Source organism: Dendronephthya gigantea, unplaced genomic scaffold (genome assembly GCF_004324835.1).
Source record: "Dendronephthya gigantea isolate DGI-Jeju-01 unplaced genomic scaffold, DenGig_1.0 000032F, whole genome shotgun sequence".
Classification (NCBI taxonomy): domain Eukaryota; kingdom Metazoa; phylum Cnidaria; class Anthozoa; order Malacalcyonacea; family Nephtheidae; genus Dendronephthya; species Dendronephthya gigantea.
Genome location: NW_021163042.1, coordinates 542658 through 562703, shown reverse-complemented (window position 1 = coordinate 562703; position 20046 = coordinate 542658). Strand labels below are relative to the sequence as shown.

The window sequence follows — 20046 nt, the reverse complement described above, 5'->3', positions numbered from 1 at the left end:
TCTATATACAAGTTTAATATACAATATACGAAGGACTGCTATGGCTACTTAGATTTTGTTGCAATTTAAACGCTATTCTAAGAATAAACTTCTTTGCAGTAGGGGTACAACTTTTATGTCAGTTATATCATTTAAGACGGCCTAAAAGAGACAAAAATATATACGGATGAGAAATTATTTTCTCAGTGTTCTGAAAAAACGCAAATATATATAAAGTAGTGACATAGCCTTTATTTATCATTGCTATCTACTATCATTTACCTCAGCACCTTGCACAGATGTCACACCAAGCAAATTTTTCCCTCGAAATGCGATTATCGAGTGAGCTAGTACTGTAAGAGACATCATTCTGTTTTTATCAAGTAAAGTGCAGAAAAAATAATGTCTGTTTTATTTGCATGAAATAAATGTCTATTTAATATTTTGCATTATTGCAGTAAACATGTAGTTGGCCAGGCATGCATGTGTACACGTTATGTCTTTTTATTTTATTTCGAGTCGACGTGTCCTGCTGACGTTATGGGCACTAAAAAAATCTTGGCGCCACTGTATATACGCTATACATACAACATACCTGCAAGTATTTCCAAAGAGTCGTATCCAAGCACTCTATCCCACAGAATTAGTACCTATAAGAAATAAGTTATACAGAAATGATAAATATTTAGGCTAACAAAATAAAGGAAGGCCTCAAAACACTTCCAACAACATTTTCCCTGGGCTAAAAATGCCCGGATTGCATGAGGTCATAATTTGATTACAAAACTTTGAAAAACGCAAGATTGTCAAGTTTATGAATAAGTGCCTAAATAATCACAACGAAGTTATGGCATATTTTATATAGGAACACCTGAAAATGGTTTTCCGCGTCGAGGATTGAAAATGAGCCATCGCCACATTTACCTGTTCGCTTTCGAGGTATCCAGAGAATGCATAAAACATCCAGTTAAACGCTGTTTTTAGACTGTGAAATAAAAACATATTATATATATACATAATTATACAGTTCTTGAAATTTATACAATATTATTAACACGGTCCGCTTGGTTGCATTGCCCACCAAATGGAGCCATGCATATCTATTAGCTCAATACATTTGGTGTTATAATGGCTGATCGATTTTGGCAGCCCGACGAGGCACTTTTCAAAAGGTTCCGAGGCAATGCAGTTCCCAGAAATAGAAAAAGCCGACAAGAGGAAAATGTTTGTGCCGGCTATATAGTCTAAAGGCGAAAAGCAACTTTTTCTTAATGGAGTTGACTTTTTCTTAATATCTTGAGTGAAATTTTATGAAAAATAAGCAAAACATTGGGACTAAAAAATCTTTAATATCTATATATGCATGTCAATTTCTAGTTTTGCATGCAGGATCCCAGTTTACTTACGGATGCATGCCAATCTGTCGTAGATGGTAAAATAAACCCGGTTCTTGAGACTGTAAGAGTGTCTCGAAAAGTAAGCACAATGACACTATTCCCTATAAAAGGAGAATTGGACATAATATCAATCTAACTACAGTAATGCAGTGTGCATGGCTTAGGGACCAAAGTTCTGCACTTATGTTCATTTAGTTCAAAATTTTAGAAATTCACACAGTGATAGAAATGGAACACGGAGTGATTTCATTTACTGAATTGAGTTATTTATTGACATCCTCATCCTCGTGAGGCAATCATCACCGTTAAAAACCATCCTTTCGCCCAGCCGTCAGGACCGTCTAACCTTGCTCTTGATTCGTCAATGAATAGGGCAAACTTTCATTTCGGTTTTCATATATTTCTTGGACCATTCCACACGTAATATTTTATGTCTCGAGGTCAGGCGAGGCCTTTTAGTTCATGCACTTGTTGATCCAGGTCATTTACGGACACTCCTCCTCAACCGGTTCATATCTCGCTTTGATACTGATTTTAAAACCCCACGATCCGATCGGGATTTCCTCTTAGAAGGATTTTGCAAAAATCTTTTTACTGTCACAACATGGCGACTTATTTTTTCAGCTATAGCTTTGGGTGTTTCACCCTTAGCTATTTCTTTGATATTATAAGTACACTTTTCTCGCCTTCTGTTAGGTCTTTACCTCGTCCCATCGTGATCATAGATTTACAAACTAATAGCGTGGATCACCTCTTTTATACATGATGGCCTATATTTTTTAATTACGAGACTAACATAAAACGTTTCCACAATTTTCCCCAAATGATCACAAATTTTCTTGAATTATGCGGCTTATTTAAATGAGCATTGCTTAAATCTATTATAAAACTAATATCGTGGCTCACTAAATATATTAGTAGCCCAAATGTATAGGTATATACGCGAACTACTTTTTGGATTTGTTTTAGTATAAACTACAAAGCATGCATAAATATACCTGCGGGTGAGATGAAATAGAATGAAGACGGGAAAAGTATCTAGACAAACAAGAGATAAAACGACGATATAAACAAATCAGCAGCAAAATACCAAATTATAAGAATTGATAATGGTAATTTTAACCTTAATTATAATCAACCTCGTATCCATGCATGAATCGATGCAGGGTCATTACAGACAAGAGCTAAACTGATAATTAGAGAGGTTTAAGATAACCCGGTTCCGATCTATGGGTAGAGGTAGGGGTAGCCTTATGGATGTTTCCATCGATGTTTGTGAATTACTTCGCACTTTACTTCGACTATAGTCAGAATTTTTCCAGTACACCTTAGCTCTTCGAGGCAATGTAAATCACAAGACATGCATGTAAATCACAAGGAAATTCCATTAGATAAAATAAGGCTTTACCAGTACCCGTAGAACGAAACCAAGGGTTTCTTATACTCCATTAATTTGCATGAACATGCACCATGCATGCATGGGAGCCATGTATGTTAAATGGTATTTTTGATAAGAGCCTCTATAGGTAAAGTTCTCAGAATAATTCACATGCAAACAAACCTCGTATACAATTCTCTGAAAACGTGATAGAGACGAGATGGATTTTCATAAATGTAACATAACGGGGCAGCTGTAAGTCAAGAACTGATATCATTCGATATTTCTAATAAAAATATTATTACATCCACATGCATGCATTATGGATTTAGAAAACTCCTAAAACACATATTCGTTTACGCCGCGTGCTTACCATACATCGCAAAGCCATGGAATGGAATAATACCTAAAAACATAATTACACATAAAAACCGTTGGAAAGAGATATTTAAGTGACTACTTATTATAGTCATTATTAGTATGAAATAGTTGAGACGAAGTATTATCTGAACTTACCATTAGGTGGGTAAAATACTGCATATTCATAGACACCAAGTTTCCCTGCAGAAAAAGCAAGGGTCGGAAAATGATAAATTAAGCCATATAACCATCGAAAAGTTTTTGTATGTTGTAGCATATTTTTTATGGCGATACTCGTACTGGTTAACCCAGAAAATGCGAGGGTATCTTAAACTTCATTAATTATAGATTTCAACAAAATATAAGTTGACATCTAAAAGCTGGCTTTCGTATCATCATATTTGGTCGAGATTCCTATGTCGTACATAAATAATTGTAAATATCAAACACACATTTTTAAACACTCTTTAATATTATAACAGAGTTTCATGTGTTTAATAGTATCTACATCATTTTATATCACTGGGGATTGCATGGTTATAGATATTCTGACCTCTTATGTACGATCTAGGTGGCGATGCCGACGTTTGATCAAAATGTTTCAATACGGCTGTATCACGTGTAAAGGCCAATAACACCTACACAAGAAAACGGGGTAAAAAAATAACATCAAAATTCTCTCTCGACAATTTTAGTGGATAAAAGAAATAAAAAAGTTGTGCCGGAAAGTGAGAGCTGGAAATTATTATTTTTATAACAGAGGACTGTACAAAAGGAAAGGTATATATAGTAAAATGTATACTAACTTGATAAAGGAGATCTTCGAAAACGAAATATTGATCATCATTTGTAGCTGTTGACTTCACGTCCTGATAAACACGAAAGTTTCACTGACGAGTTTTGCAACTTATGTTTGGTCTTTTGCAAAACTATCTGCCTTAACTGACGAACTTATAGCTACTTGCATGCGTGCCTATAGCAAAAACCACAATGTATCTTTGGTTGAAATAGAGGTTAACGAATAAATAGAAGTTAGAATTACCAATAATTACTTAATAACGAGTTAGAATTTGAAGAAATAAAAATATCGGGTTTTACCTTTTTAATCAAAGTGTCTACTAACAAATCATACGTACAAACGTACGACTTGAGTTGTTCAAAATAGATCTTGTTCTGTAAAAAGCAAACAATAATTTTAAAATTATAAAAACGCTAGGTTATCTGATCATGCAAGTATATACCATAAATTAATGCAAACACTCGCACCTCTTCATTGTCTCCGACATCAAGTATTAAACACCAAATATGTCGTCTTAGTCCACTCGGGCATCCAGACTTGGCATACTGCTGTGCTGCCGGACAACTTCCCTTTTCAATTACTGTAAAAAATAACAATATAAGCCAACCCACAGTTAGTTCTGTCCTTACCAAGTGACGCAACTTGCGAGCCTGCGATGGCTTAACTAAAATGTTGCTCGATGCATGCATGCTGAACAAAATGTTCACCTCGTTTTCCTAATTTGTACCACTCGTTATCGTCCATGTCTACAGAATAAAGTATGGTATTAGGTCAAAATTATACAATATCGGAGTATACTTTCCCGCTTATATATCTTCATGCGCATTCCCACCTACCAACCTCACGTATCATCTTGCCACCTTATACGTTAAAGATATGTACCCATTTCCACCTCAGGCAATCAGGTGTACTCGACCTTATCCATCTTCAACTGCTATACACCTCACTATACCCACTCTACTCCATACATATACACACATGCCCCACACAATCCTACCAACAATTTCCCAAACCGCGCCCAACTATCCATCTTTGTCCTTACCCGTCCTTAGCCTCAAGTAATCGACGCGCTAACTAATTGACCTGCAAATACTAACAATTTTCACGGCCACAAGTGAAAATCACAGCTATTTATGCGCCTATGTTATAAAGTAAATTATATAACCTTTAGAATTTCCTTCAGCGTCAAAGGAACCACACTGACTACCACAATGTTCCGTCTCCTTGAAGAAAGAACGCTGTGAAGAGATTTTCTCAGTTAATAGAATAACTAAAGGTGGACGTTATAATTGCCTTTTTAAGACTTTTTCATTACAATCTAACAAGATTAAGTTTACCAATTCTGAAACAGTCTTCACTTTAAGGTGTATTTTTATTTGCCCCCATCCTTTCACTGAGCTAAAGGATTAATGTGGAAAATCGAGTTAGACGACGTGTTTTAAATTTTAAAAATTCATCAGTATGTGCATGCATGCCTGATGTGCAAGGAAAAACAGACAGAAAAAAAGAGTAGAATTGTTGGAAAAGTGATGTGCATGTAGAAGATGATGTTGATCAAAGTGTTTTAAAATTTCAATAAAAAAATGCTTAACAAACAGTACGCTCCTGCAAGATGAGTATATAATGTCCTGCTAGTCCTGCTAAAACCAATTTTGAATGATTTTGAAAAGTAAAACAGTTCATGATTCATGATAACATCACTCTTTTTATCGTGTTTTACAAACGAACAATCCATGCCGATAGATTACCTTGGGAGCTTCCTTAGAGGGGAATAGTTTGGATTCTTTACATTGACAACAGCCTGCATTGGAAAACAAAACTCTTGAAGTCAGATAGTTACGGAAGTTGGATAATTTAGTAGCTAATTGGAGCTCAAGAGAACTGGAAAATACAACTGCATGGATGCTTGGATGCGAATTAAGGATTTTGGAATGTCAGAAGCATAAATATTTTTACAGGAAATGTGCTTGAAGCAGTAACAACATTCGCAAATTATAGTGATGCAACTTCTTTATAAACCGGGTATATTAAACGCAAAAAAATCTACTGGCCCATGAAAGTATCAAACGAAGAGATAAGATCAAAGACGAATATGGAGGAGATCTCCCATCAGATAAAGCGAAGACGCTGGAAAATGATTGGGCATATACTAAGAATGAAGGCAAATGAGAACCCTAGAATAGCTCTAACCTGGACGCCTGAAGGAAGACGTAAGAGAGGCAGACCCAAAGAAACATGGAGAAGAACTGTTGAGAAGGAAAGAGGTGATCTTGGATTCAATGGATGGACGGAAGCAAGTAATTGCGCTAAAAACCGGGAAACTTGGAGAGAAAAAACGGAAGGCCCAATTTCCCGGGAAAAGGACAAGACGATGATGATATTAAACGCAAAGATGTGATAATGTGGTGTGCTATATCACATGTTATAATCGTTACGATCATGCTAACTGACTAAAGGAATACCAAATGATTTTCCGTGCAGGATTGCGTGATCCATGCACGCGGGATGTTGCGAGACTTTCGGAAAGCGTGAAAATACACGAGCCGTAGGCGAGTGTATTTTCACGCTTTCCGAAAGTCGAGCAACATCCCAAGTGCATGGATCACGCAATCCTGCACGGAAAATCATTTGGTAATTGTTTTATAAAATAACTGTAGTGAAACAACGGTTAAAATTAAATTTCGCGTGCAGGATTGTCTAAAACGCGTGCAGGATTGTCTGATCCTGCACGGCTATTGACCAATCACATTGCGTGTTTCACTATAGTTATTATATAAATAGTTATCCTGCATGCTGACGGCTAGCATGCTTTTCGAACAGGTGACTGAAGTGTACTTGTCATGGAAAACATGTCGAAACACAAATATTGTTAGTTTGCTTGGGTCAATTAACACAGGAAATTTGTCAAAAAAGTAATCTGACAACTAAATGTGCATGGCTGGCCGGCGGACAATTATCATTTTTCTGTAATGGTCATGGCAATTGAATAAACTTTTTGACACGACTTCATCAGTGGAAGACATGTACTACACAGCCAGAAACGCCACAGACTTGCTGCAAGTTGCGGGTTTTACCGGCCTGCTGCAAGTTGTCGACAAGTTGCAGCAAGCTTGTTGACGTCATCAACTTGCAGCAAGCCGGTAAAATCGGGCTTGCTGCAAGTTGACATTTGCAGACTTGATGCAGGTTGATGAAACAAGTTGCATCAAGTTTGCAAATGTCAACTCGCAGCAAGCCTGATGGAACAACTTGCATCAAGTCTGACGAACGCATCAATGCTGATGCAAGTTGAGAAAACCAGGCTTGCTGCAAGCTGTCACTTGCAGACTTGATGCAACTTGTTTTATCAACTTGAATCAAGTCTGTCGATATCAAGTTTTAACAAGTCTGATGGAACAACTTGCAGCAAGTCTATGAGCACATCAATGTTGATGCAAGTTGAGAAAATCAGACTCGCGGCAAGTTGTTATCTACAGGCTTGCTGCAAGTTGTTCAAACAATTTGCAGCATGGTTGTGGCTAACAAGTCCTGACAAGTTTGATAACAACTTGCAGCAAGTCGTTAAAATCAGGCTTGTTGCAACTTGATAATTCGCCGTTTGCTGTAGTAACTTGATAACAAGTTTATTTGATTTGTTCACAACGAGGTTCACAGTTTATAACAATATTTTATTGCTCTACATGGTAGATTTTTGTATTTTAAATCAAAAAGATTATTTTGCTTTATTTAGCCATACAGCTATTTCTAATCAATAAAATTAGATGAGTTGAAATGGACAGCTGTAGAAAATTTCTCGCAAGTCGCAATAATTATAAATTTTATAAAAATTGAAATTTAGGAACAACTTGCTGACGTATACTATCGTTACCACTGAGCTATATAATAATTCCTGGAGGACCGGCTCGTCATTTTTCGGTAACTTCGCCGCCATCTTTTTGAAGCAAAAAACATGGCGGACTTCGCCCTTCTGCGCAACCGCAGAAGCTCTGCTGACGCCACTTGGTTTCTTTTGGCCATGGTAGTTACCACTGACCAGGCTCAATTATGAGCCCGCTACAGCAGTATTCTCCCCCCTGGTTTTTCAAAACAAAACGTTTAGGAAATAGGAATCTTCTGTACGCCTGAGCCACAAGTATTTTAAGAAGACGGCACAGATGATGCTTTTTAGTTTGTATGTAGAGCTATAAGTATAAAAAGGGCGAAGGAAAAACAAAACATATTTTTGAATCAGCCACAACTAACTGATGTTTGAACCTATGGTTAACATAAATATTTTTTAAAACGTTCGCGCGCGGTCACATGGAAAACAAACATGAACTACAAGCCCGGGAAAGTCTACAAGTGAAGTTTTGAAGAGAACAGTCAAACAGGTATATTTTTTGTAATTTTGTTAAAAATCTTAATGGACTATTGCTTTGTGCACATCCTTAGTTTTTTAAGAATTTTAGGGGTCGAAATAACGTCAATGATCAGTAGTATTAATAAAATTGCTTTTGATCGGCGAACAAGCAAGTATTTCTGTATTTGCACTCGCATTTGCACGCGGGTAAAAACAAATGAAAGTATAATAATATGAAACACATTCAAACACACTAGTTTTTTATGTGCAATCGTGCATTGTTTTAACTATTTGTTTTTGTTTCTACAGACAAAAAAGATCTGAAACTTCAGAAGACAGAAGTGAGGAACTGTTACTGGAATCTTTTTAACAGGTATATTACCAATTGTAAAAAACATCACATCTCTTTACAGTTTACCCACCCACGTTTGTGTAAATCAAGCCAATCATTTCGAAGCAAAAAAAACATCAATGTATCATCCACATTGTTGGCCTTGTTTTCAGGCTTATACAGGACTGTGACATATAGTACATATACATACATGCACATACCTTCACATATCATATTAAAATACAATTTATAACATTGCCTTTTTAATTGGATGCTAAGTCAAGTTTGATTGTCTCAACTCTCAAGCATTAAACCTGTGCAGAGTAGAATTGTATTAAAAATTCAATAACATGCAAATCATTCCTACTTTGCACAAGAACTTGCCCAACTGGATTATATAGTTAGTATTTGCAATTAACATATTGGTACACACTACAAATTACATTTGCCATAGCTAGGCCACTTATGTACAGTAATCGATTGTAAATATGTGGTAATGCATTAACTTTGAAACATGTGCTCTTCAGAACCAATTCCCTATGGACTGTGTTGCCAATTGTTTGGAAGGATTTCAAGGTATCACAAGACACAAAATACTAATTTTGACATTTTAATAAATTAAGTATATATTTTACATCATTGTGAATTAATTAGAATTAGAATTGAAATTATTATTTTTTAAACATTTATAACAATTAACCTATGTTGCATTATACTCAATCAAAATTTCTAATCAATGCATGGTTTAGAATATTCAAATAAATACATACATTGGTAACTTGAGTCTAAATATTTTGAAACATTTTTAGTTTTGGTTTGGTTATTTAAATTGCATAATGCAACATTAACAAGAGTTCAGCAAAAGTGACATGAATCAATAAAATTTAACCAGGACAAGTGTGCAGGTTAAAAATGTGACAGGGGTCTCAAATTTGGATAATTTAAATTATTACACTTTTTAATATAAGAATCATCCTCAGATATATAAAATATTAAATTCATAATCTTAGATTATGAATTTAATATTTTACCTGAGCACATTTTAACCTGCACACTTAGAAATATAACAATGTACTTATTTCGAAACAGTAAAAGTGCAATTATTACAATTGCGCAGCACGTAACTGGTCAGCCCAGGTTGGGATTGAGAAGTGCAGGCTCTGGCCATATGACCAGGTTTCCCACATTTAAAACATCTTTTCCCTACAAAATAGATACACAATATTTTACCTGTATTGATGTTTTATTCTGTTAGATACAGAATAGGATTTATTAATAAATCAATGCAATAGACATATTCTTTTATTAATAGTCTCTATATTATTAACACAATACTTGGTATGAACTGGTTTATAACCATGCCGTTATAATGGGTTAACCTACGTTTTCCATTTCTGTTGTGTGCTGAAATGAATAAAATATTAGGATATTTTTGACTATTAATAACACATATAATATTAGTTGAGGCTACCCCCTAACCCCCAATGCTCATATGCTCTCTGATAACAAACAACTATGAAGGCAGTTTAAGGCACATACAATTTTTGCAGTTTGCTGCTCTGTGACCCCTCTCCTTGCAATTATAGCATACTCCTAAATAAAATATTCATGGGTAAATATAGTTTTACTTCTGATCATTTGTAGGGTTTAATTGGCATAAAATAAAAAACCTTTACTACCATGGAAGGGTCTTCCAGATCTTGTATTGTTCTCTATGTGAAAGGAAACATGTTCTTATCATATAAAGCTGTATCATATACTGTAAAGCTGTATCATTTAAAGCTGTTTCCAAGCTTTCAACTATTACCTGACTATTACCCATATGAAGGTAGCATGTCTTTGCATGTTTCAAAGCCATTCATACATGTCTAGCAAAAGCTTGGAAGCAAAGTGTAGACATGCACTAGCTAATATTATTGATATTTGCAATGAAAAACAGATAAAATACATAAATTATGGGAACTTGTTTTAAAAATTTAATACCATTTCCTTCGTCCTCAACTTGGTTTGTCCTCTCAGACCTTTCCACTGCAAAACATTGTGCAATAATTTACGTTCAAATACGTGCAGTAAAACAACTGGTACTGGGTTCAGGTTATTTTAATTAAAGATGCCTTGAACTCGTTTCATTTTGCAAAATTGTGTACATTACTGTATTTTACAAGTTTGTCAAATGCCGTATATCGCTAAACATATACCTACCATTTTCCTCTTGGCCTTCCCGTCCTTCCGTATGCGGCATTCCGTTTTCTTCCATTTCTATAAATTTTTCTCTGTCAAAATGTAATAAGAGAATTCATTATGACGACCAAAACTATATAATTTAATTATATTTAAAGGGCCGTATACCTTCGTACTTTTTTTTCGTACTTCAATTAAAAGCTTTTGTCTAAAAGGTAAATAAAAATTGAAAAGAGCGCGAAATAAATACGACAATTTGATTGGTCTAAATACAGAAAATATTCATGATAATAACATGAAGTTTACTCGGTTTTTAACAAATTATAGAACAAAAAAAAAATGGACTGTAATAATTCTGTTTGTCACTGACTCTAGTACTAATCTATGGTCGTAAAACTGCGTGCGAATAGTTGCCACTGGTATGTACTACACAACACATTGCTAGTGTTTATTCTTGTATACCTTGAAAGTAAGATCAATGTGCTAATTCATTAAAAACCACATAAATTTAATAACTGTATCTTCAAAATGCAACCTAATTATTATAATTCACAATTTACATTCATAACGTCAGCTAAAAACTAATGTCAGCATTACAGTGGTAAATAAAATATAGTTATATGCCTATATTTTACCATATTTACAAATGTCAATGTTTACGCTGTCAATGTTTAACTACCAAAGCACGTAAACCATTCTCTCTGTGACACCCTGAAGTCCATTCTTTCTTTGATACTTTATTTAACCATAGAAGTGATGGAAAGCACAAATCTTTGATTATATACACAGGTGTTCATAATTGACATGATGACACTTTGACGGCAAGAATATATATTGTTGGCTGGAACATTCCTTCATTATCTTTTGACTCCCTGATTTTGTCCATAATGAGAGTTTTCATAGTGAGTGGTATCACTGGTTGTCTATATCATCAAATAGTGCTACAACAACAAATTCATTGACCATTTTGTCTGCATGTATTTCAGTGACACTCTGTATCCAAAAGATTTCTTTGTCCTTGTCCATGTCCAGCGTAAAGTTTATGTGATCATTATTCTCATTCCACAACCTGGATGGTTTGCCCAATTTGTGACAATATGTTGCTGCAATTCTGATTCTTCAACAATATTGAGCAAAGAGTACCATATGTTTTATTTGCAATGCAATATCTTGAGACGTTTTGGAGAACTCATGAATGTGTCAAGAAAGATGGAATACCTGCATGGCTAGCTAAAACATTAACATTGTGTTTGTGTTGTCTTATTTAATAAAGTCGTGCATTAGGTCATATGTAAATATAAAATATAAGTTATATATTCTAAATTTTACAAAATAATAAATAATTTATTTTATGATTGACTGTAGTCAAATCTTTTCAGTTGCTCCTAACAAAACAGAGGAACAAAAAACACAAAGTTAATGACAGAACTGCATGAATGCAAACACTTTGGAAAAAAAAGAGAGCAAAAACATAATATTTACCTCTAGTGACATATCAATGCATTTTATAATTTCTTCATCTCACATATGATAATTGGCTGTTGTCAAACACCATGCATACACACATTACTTTGTCAACCCCTAGACACATCTAAAATGTGCAGGTTCCGTTGACCATGCATTCTCAACAATGCACACTTCCTCGCAACACAAATAATTGTGCCAGGATACGCCCAACCTTCGAAAAATGCAATGTCTAAACTGAAATATTAGAAATGAGGTTGCAGATATATGTGAATAAATTATCTTTTCTCAACAAATTTTTGATTTAATTCATTTAAATGTAGAAACTTTAATTGATATAAACGAGAAAGATATGAAATTTCAATTGTTTGCAATTTTTAATGAACATGGTCAGTTACATTGACATTGCATTCCAAGGCATACAGGCAAACCTCGAAAGCACCACAAGAGTGCCCAGGACACGTGTAAACTCTACTGGTGTTTGAACAACACGAGCTTTGAAAACTGCTTTCGTATCACCTTCTCATGCATACTTGCATTCCTCAACTTACATAAATGATGCATTCGAATCGTGACATAACTCTGAGAACAGCACTTTATCAGAGTAAACAGGTGGTTGTCCACTGCACTTGAGTCAAACATGTGCTGGTTTAACGTGCTAAAGACCCCGCTCTTCACACATGTTTCCAGCACCGTCTTCGCAATTGCTCCTGATAGTCCAGCGCTACGAGGTAAACCACCTTGGTTAGCATTCAGCATTCTCCTAATGCACTTCTCCGTTTCTTCACAAATCTTAATCAGTCCGTGTGACGGTAGTTGCAAACCCCCATTCGTCTTCCATGTTACGAACAAGTCCGGTATGTTCTCTTTCGTCGTCGTCAGCACCGTTGTACATTGGGTGCAATGGATCTTTTTCGTCACCATCTTCGAGACGTATCCAGCAATATACGATATTGCAGCCTCCTTGTACTCAGACAGTTCAATGGCATTAGACACATCACAGTAGTCATGATCGACGGCAGCTGGCTCTCTCAACTCCAAGTCGTATCGCCTTGCAATCGCTACGTCTGAGATCCCAGTCGGCGTCTCTTCAATTTCACACTGGTCTTTGACGCAGTCTAATATCTGAGTGTCATCTTGAGCAACGCAGTTTCCATGACCTCCTTTAATATTGTGCCTCATCAGCAGTTGCTTGTACGCGGCTACAAACTGCCATGTGGTTGGATTGTTATTCCATCCTCCGCATGCTCGCACAGCACCGAAGAACAACTCCAAGTGATCTTGACTCGTCTTGTACGTCAGAAGGTACTTCAGGACAGGTTTCTCCGGCATAATCAGATCGTCGGCCAATCCCAAAACTGCTTTGATGCAAATAAGAAAACCAAGAAATCCGGTTTTCCTTTTCGACTTGAGGATCGATCTTCCATCAGGACCCTTTAGATTTCGGATGTACTCACTCGCCTGGTCCAGAAACTTCTTCGCGTACTGATAATTCGATCTCCTAATTGGCGCTTTGTAATTCTTCGCCAGCCGGTTTCTGGAATTCAGAACATCAAATAAGCGATCAAAAACACGAATAAACTTCACAGTTGGACCACATCCCTGAAATTGTGGCAATTTCAGCTTACCTTCGTAGTATTCTAAAGCATCAGCGACACTCGAACTGAGCGCCTGTGCTGCTAGGTTTACCTTCATCTTTTGTGGTTTCCATTTGATATGCCCTGCCCGAAGCTTATTAGCAAGATGTAAACCCTCTGATTCTTGCAACTGATGCAATTTCTCGATGAATTGCCACTGAATTGTGTTCCCTTCTTCATCCTTCAGAACTTGCCAGTCCGACATTGTGTTTCGCACCAACTTTATCATGTGGCAGGCGTCCAGAAACACGTAGATCTTGGCCTCTGGGTCACACGGATGCGGAAAATACGCCTGCAGGCTATCAGGTGTAAGAATTGCGCCGAGCTCCTTTAACATCGCCTGGTGGGTCGATGGACCGTCGCATGTGAAAGAAATCACCTTCACCCCGACTTCGTGCAATTTTCGAATGCATTCTTTTGTTAAATTGGCCTTCTCTTCACCAGTGAGTCCGTTCACTAGAAAATATCCACAAGGTATTTTCCAACTTGAGTTTGCACAAACAGCCATGTACACAAGAGCATCGGTTGCCTCAGGAAGAGAGTCGTCTTCAATGCCCGTTCCGAGGTCGACATAACCACGCATTTTCTTTCCATCCCACTCAACATGTTTTCGTATGGACATCTCATCCAAGGTGAGAGCGCAAACAACTTCTTCACCTTTTCTTTTTGCAGCGAGGACCTTAGCTTTCAAAGCTGTCAAGGCATCTTTCGTGAAACCGGGTTCACCATCCATCGAAGTATACCACGATCGGATCACAGATACGTGTGGCAGCCCGAGCTGAAAACTTTTCCGAACATAATTATACGCCTTCGTGGAGTAAAACTTTAAGGTTAGAGCAAATGACCTTAGCTCGGGTGGATACGCCCCAGGATTTTTGTTTTTCTTTTGCGACATTAACCTCTTCATCAGTTCCTTTGGAACTCCGGAAAAGGTTGTTTCCAAAATCGCAGCGCAATCACTATTTATGAGATTACTCTGTCTCAGTTCACTTACCACTGACTCCAAAGTGCTAACCTTTCTCTTTAGCCTTCTTGTCTTTTGCTTTGACGCCTTAAACTTGTTCTGCAGATTAGTCAAGTTGTTTACAAGATTATCTACATGTTTCTTCATTCTACGAGGGGATTTACTGATATGGTAAGTGTGATCATGATTCACATGACTCATGTGTATTCTTTTTGGAGTACTTACCCCATTAATAACCACATCTTTATCTGAGAGCTTTCTCTTTCTCCCAATAGTAACCTGTTCATTTACACCCTGTACACTTAAACTACTAGAGTTTTCATCTTCAGTGATACCCTGTATAACTACATTATCAGTTACACTACCACTGCAATTGGCTAGGTCAGTTGTATGTTATTTAAAAGAAATTAAAAAGGAGATGATACATATATGACTCTAAACTTCAAAGTATGTTTATAAAAGGGTACTAATTTTCAGTCCAAATTTTGAAGCTATACCCGAATTTGGCCTTGGCTCTTTATAGTCCAATCAATTGCAGCAAACATATATACTGTAGTCTATAATAGGACCTACTGCAGATCTTGTGTACTTACAACATTATCGCCTGTATTCAAAAAGCTCACACTTACAACATATAAATTTTGTTAATGCTGGTCAATGAGAAAGTTCTTTCTCAATTTGTGGAAAGATTTTAGGTAAAACACTGAAAATCAAGACCCTATCCGACTGGAAATTCCACCATGGAAACGTTATGAGAAGATTAAGATCTCAGAGTGAGCAGTTAGAATACAGTATGTATCGGACTAAATTTTAATTGTCAATTAAACCTGAGATTTCTGAAATATCGTAGGCACGGCATCTGGCAGCAGCATCATTTTCTGTCCCGTCATTTGTAACATGTCCGCTCTGAAATGCTCCGAGCAAAGACGACTTCCCTTCGTCGGAATAAACTTTACTGCTGCATCCCTGTTCATATTCTCCACCCAAACGTCGTACAACTCAGGATTTTTTTCCGGATCGGGAAACCTAAAAGTTTCAAAATGGGTTTTTAAGCACTACTTGTTTCAGTTTTGTTAGAATTTTTTTTTATGTTGAATTATGTTGAAATTACTACAATATATAAACTAATAAACAACAATGAAATTAACAATGAAAGTTTGAATTAAATACTGAATGTAAAAAAATTAAAAATGTATGACGCCATCTATGCTTGTAAAAATTTATGGAAAAAGTATATGTATTTTAAACCTTTTTCTAAACCACAAATTAAACTTTAAAAAAAATTGCGGATTCTTACCGGTGAGAAGAAAGGTTTTTTTCCTTCGTAAAAGAATTGTGGCACCCAAAAGCGCAGCAAAAAGGCATTTTCTCTTGTCGTTACAAAACGCAAAGCGAAAAAGATGAATAAAAGTATTCAAATATTTTCATAAAAATCGGGAGGGTGATGGACCCAGTTTTTTACTTTGTATCGCGGTATGTCAGTGGTAACTACCATGAGCAAAAGGAACCAAGTGGCGTCAGCAAAACTCAAAATCCGCCATCTTTTTGGCTACGCTTTTTGGTGGCGAGCCGGTCCTCCAGGAATTATTATATAGCTCAGTGATCGTTACGTTTCTTTAATCTGACTGGATGCGTATGCACTCGCCATCAATCCTCGTTGCAATTGGACGAAATATTACAAAGATATTAAACACGTAATCAAGTTCGGTTGTTTTTGTCTCATTTTGAGTCAACAAAATTTCGAGTTTTTAACAAGTGCGAAGTGCGAACTAAAATCCTCGCTAAAATCTAATAAAGCGAAGAAGAAAAAAATCTCAAAAGAAAAAAGCTCAAAGCTGGTTTGATTTTTGAAAAAGTGGCAACGAAAATACATGATTTAAAGCTTAACAAATGAAAATACATGAACGACTGAGTAAAGTTCATCGACATCGTTGATATGAATATGAAATTCGTTACTGAATTTCTTTCCAATTTCAAGAGAAATCTGTAACGAGGAAGACGCCTTATTGAAGCTTTGTGTATGTACTATTTTAAAGAAAAATATTTTGTTTGTTTGTTTTGCTCAGTCAAAACCTATCTCACAAGTGTTAAAATGCTTGTTATTTTACGAAACATTAAAACCGAAGTCTCGACCGAAGTATGGCAACCTCGATGGCTACCGTTTGGCTGTTTTTTGTTTAAAATGGTGGATATACGAAGCTTCATAAGGCGCTTTCCTCACTTCGCTTTTTGACAAATTGCATCAAGTCTGCAGTTCACAAATTGCATCAAGCCTGCAGTTCACAAATTGCATCAAGCCTGCAGTTTACAACTTGGATCAAGCCTGCAGTTCACAAATTGCATCAAGTCTGCAGTTCACAAATTGCATCAAGTCTGCAGTTCACAACTTGCATCAAGTCTGCAGTTCACAACTTGCATCAAGTCTGCAGTTCACAACTTGCATCAAGTCTGCAGTTCACAACTTGCATCAAGTCTGTTAACAACTTGCAACAGACTTGATATTATCAAGCCGGAGCAAGCGATGCGAACGCATCCTGATATCGGCTTGATGATCGCAACTTGCATCAAGTCTGCAGCAGGCCTGCTGCAACTTGCGCGTTTCTGGCTGTGTATACTCGCCTCCATAAAATCCAATGTAGAATATACCGGCCTGATTTTATTAAGTTCTAAAATGGTAAAGTCAAATTTTAGTGAGCAACATTTAGACTAATAGTATAAGCTGACTCGATAGCTGCTTTACTAGCTGTGGTATTTTTTATCCATTTGATCAGGGTGAATTCTATACCTGCCATATCACACTCGGAACCAAGTGTGCTAAACTTCGATGATACGGCAGCTTGTTCAGTCGTCGATCTCTGAAATGATATAATAATATAGTTGAAGCTTTTACTAATAGTAAACATTTTCATTGCCTTTGAAAATTTTTCTCAGACTCAGTTATTTTTGTATCCACGCATTCATGCTGGTGAAGGTATACAAAAAATGCACTGCACAAATTAAAATACCTTTCTTGCTAATGGGAGGGACAATTCAGTACACATGCTGTTAATGCTTTTAAGGACCTTCTTCTCCCATGATGCCTATGTAAAAAAGTAAAATTTCATAGATAATATGGCAATACGATAGCTATATTAGTATATACCAATGCTAAAAATATTTAATATAAAGCAATTGATGAAACAATTTGGCTCTAAACCAGAAAAAGACATTAATACTGACATTTGATTTGCAGATGATAGACATTTTTTATATCTATGAAATTGCATCAAGGTTTTGCTTTTAGAATTAACTGATTTGAATTAAACTGCTTCTAGAAGAGTAAAATTAAAGAAAACTGCTTCTAAAACTGCTTCTAAGAAAAGAATTTGCGTTGCGTTGCCGTATATTCAAACAAAGATGATGACAATGACTTTGGCTTTGTTCAGAAAACTGTATCCATTGGCATTGTTTCGTGCTGATCGATGCTTTATAAATCGAATTGTTGAATTCAATTTTTTTAGAGAAGGAAAAAGTGCTGTTAAATAACTGATATACCTATCATATTATTTAATTCTCCAAGAAAGGATCTCCTTTTACTTTGCTCAAGAGTTAATTTTTGCGTCACTTGCGCGAGAGATGTATGATCATTGATCAATTAATAAGTTCTGATAAACTTGTGACACGAAATGTACGAAATATTTACCTGGGCTTTTTGAAAAAATGCAAGTGGTTCTTTGCAACTTTCAGGATTTGAATTTTCAACTTCTATACGCCTTAATTAAACAGAGTAAACAAAAACCTTGATAATTTAGTTTTAGAAGGAATATATTAATATATAAAGAAATTGTTCAAAGGAATTCTATGCTGTAGAAAAATATGCAAGAAAAAAAACAGGGGGAAACTGGAAATGGGCCATGCAGTGCCCTGTTTTTCTGCTTTTACTATATCTATAAGAAATCTTATGAACTGTATTACTGTAACAAGTTGAATTTATTCAATTTCTGAGAGTGATAGCAATATACTACCACTGAGATGATCTGCTAAACCACTGCCCACATCAAAGAATTTGTATAATACATGCTCATGCAGTTGGATCACCTTTTCATCTGTTGATAAACAGCATTTTGCACTTTTATGCCCCACCCAGAACTCTTGAGGTGTGGTTGAACACATTTCTTGACATCAGACAATACAACATTTGATGATGAAACTAATTCCTAAATGTATGGGAAGTTTTATGATTAATACTTGAGGCCATAGCACAGCTGGGAAATCCTATAAGGATGAAGTGAAGAAAACCCCCACCTCTTTTAGTCTCTCTAGTGTCTAAAGCCTTTAGGCTTTGCTCATATTGTCCCCAAAATTTACCATTCTGATACTTCTATATTTTGATGTTGTAGAATCAACTAGGATGTCTGTTGAATTTAAACTGCCACATAATAGCCTGTTAGGACTTAGGCCTATATTTTGTTTAACTGAAATTTAAGAATTTTTGATGGATGGGGATCATGTCATAGTTGTAGGGTCTCTCTGTTCCCCATGGAGAATTGCAGGCCTAATGGTGCAACATATCTTAGCATGCCCATACAAAGAGTTTTCAGTTTGGTATGCAAAACCACCTTCACTATAAACTTCACCCGGGCCTGCTGCTGCAAAATCACAAAGCAAAGTATGATGAGTTGAGAAATTACTTTAAGTGCTGCTTTCATACAATAATTATTGAAATATATGAATTAACTGATGCATCTCCTTGTTAACATAATTCGAATTGACATTTCTCATAACATATTGTGTTTATTATCTATTAATCTATAAATTATAGATGTTTATAGTAATATAGTTATTTATGATTGGCCTACTTCTCTACATGCTGCTATGTATTCTTTGTTTAGAACTGTCAGAACTCTTTGTTTTTTTTTACTGTGACGCGATTGACAACTGAATTCATGTAATGACAGCTCGCAGCTAGCTGGCAGCTGCACCTTGCCACCTTCTAGTACTTCCCATTTTCCATACCCCCTACATCCGATTTGTGTAAAAAATTGAAATGAGGAATTAGTTGAGAAATGCTTACTCGTAAGTCTTTTTTCATTTCCAAATACAGTTTCCGTCCAGACCGTCCTAAATGCCAGCTAATTGTAGCAGCTTCGCAGATTTCATTCTGTCTTCGCTCTGCCATGTTTGCTTTGTTTACAAATTTTCGAAATCCCGCGCGTCGCGTTGCCACCACTATCAGTC

The 20046-nt window shown here is 36.2% G+C and overlaps 2 protein-coding genes across 4 annotated transcripts; both read right to left on the bottom strand.

Annotated features, from left to right (window-relative positions):
- LOC114524751 (TBC1 domain family member 19-like) lies at positions 1-19988 on the bottom strand. 3 transcript variants are annotated; one of them, XM_028545920.1, is made up of 23 exons: positions 19883-19988; positions 18907-19025; positions 18512-18581; positions 17835-17909; positions 17615-17684; positions 17449-17495; positions 5662-5714; positions 5251-5311; positions 5079-5151; positions 4621-4659; positions 4381-4493; positions 4213-4287; positions 3921-3983; positions 3668-3752; positions 3271-3315; positions 3128-3160; positions 2938-3007; positions 2375-2414; positions 1386-1477; positions 904-964; positions 575-629; positions 262-332; positions 1-141 (listed from the first exon to the last, which is right to left on the bottom strand). In XM_028545920.1, exons 1-23 carry the CDS (start codon positions 19985-19987, stop codon positions 73-75), a joined length of 1584 nt encoding a protein of 527 aa, XP_028401721.1. In that variant the 5' UTR covers position 19988; the 3' UTR covers positions 1-72. The 3 variants fall into 3 exon arrangements, with proteins under 3 accessions (XP_028401721.1, XP_028401723.1, XP_028401722.1); XM_028545922.1 differs by lacking the exon at positions 19883-19988 and adding an exon at positions 19114-19157; XM_028545921.1 differs by lacking the exon at positions 1-141 and having other exon boundaries at positions 267-349.
- Positions 9189-11020, bottom strand: LOC114524753 (DNA-binding protein HEXBP-like). Its single transcript, XM_028545923.1, has 7 exons — positions 10933-11020; positions 10786-10856; positions 10567-10611; positions 10263-10295; positions 10123-10176; positions 9967-9987; positions 9189-9786 (listed from the first exon to the last, which is right to left on the bottom strand). The coding sequence occupies exons 2-7, from the start codon at positions 10838-10840 to the stop codon at positions 9659-9661; spliced, it is 336 nt and encodes a 111-aa protein (XP_028401724.1). The 5' UTR covers positions 10841-10856; positions 10933-11020; the 3' UTR covers positions 9189-9658.
- Positions 19989-20046: the final 58 nt, after the last annotated feature.

Bases quoted from the DNA above. Each gene is read 5' to 3' on its own strand.
- LOC114524753 (XM_028545923.1), bottom strand. From the start codon at position 10,840: ATGGAAGAAAACGGAATGCCGCATACGGAAGGACGGGAAGGCCAAGAG. The intron at 10,177-10,262 runs GTAGTAAAGGTT...TATTTTATTTAG, and splicing joins ATCTGGAAGACCCTTCCATG to GAGTATGCTATAATTGCAAG. The intron at 9,988-10,122 runs GTATGTGCCTTA...TATTCATTTCAG, and splicing joins AGCAGCAAACTGCAAAAATT to CACACAACAGAAATGGAAAA.
- LOC114524751 (XM_028545920.1), bottom strand. From the start codon at position 19,987: ATGGCAGAGCGAAGACAGAATGAAATCTGCGAAGCTGCTACAATTAGC. The intron at 18,582-18,906 runs GTGATCCAACTG...TGTTTAATTAAG, and splicing joins GTTTATCAACAGATGAAAAG to GCGTATAGAAGTTGAAAATT. The intron at 3,753-3,920 runs GTTAGTATACAT...TTTCTTGTGTAG, and splicing joins TCGAAGATCTCCTTTATCAA to GTGTTATTGGCCTTTACACG.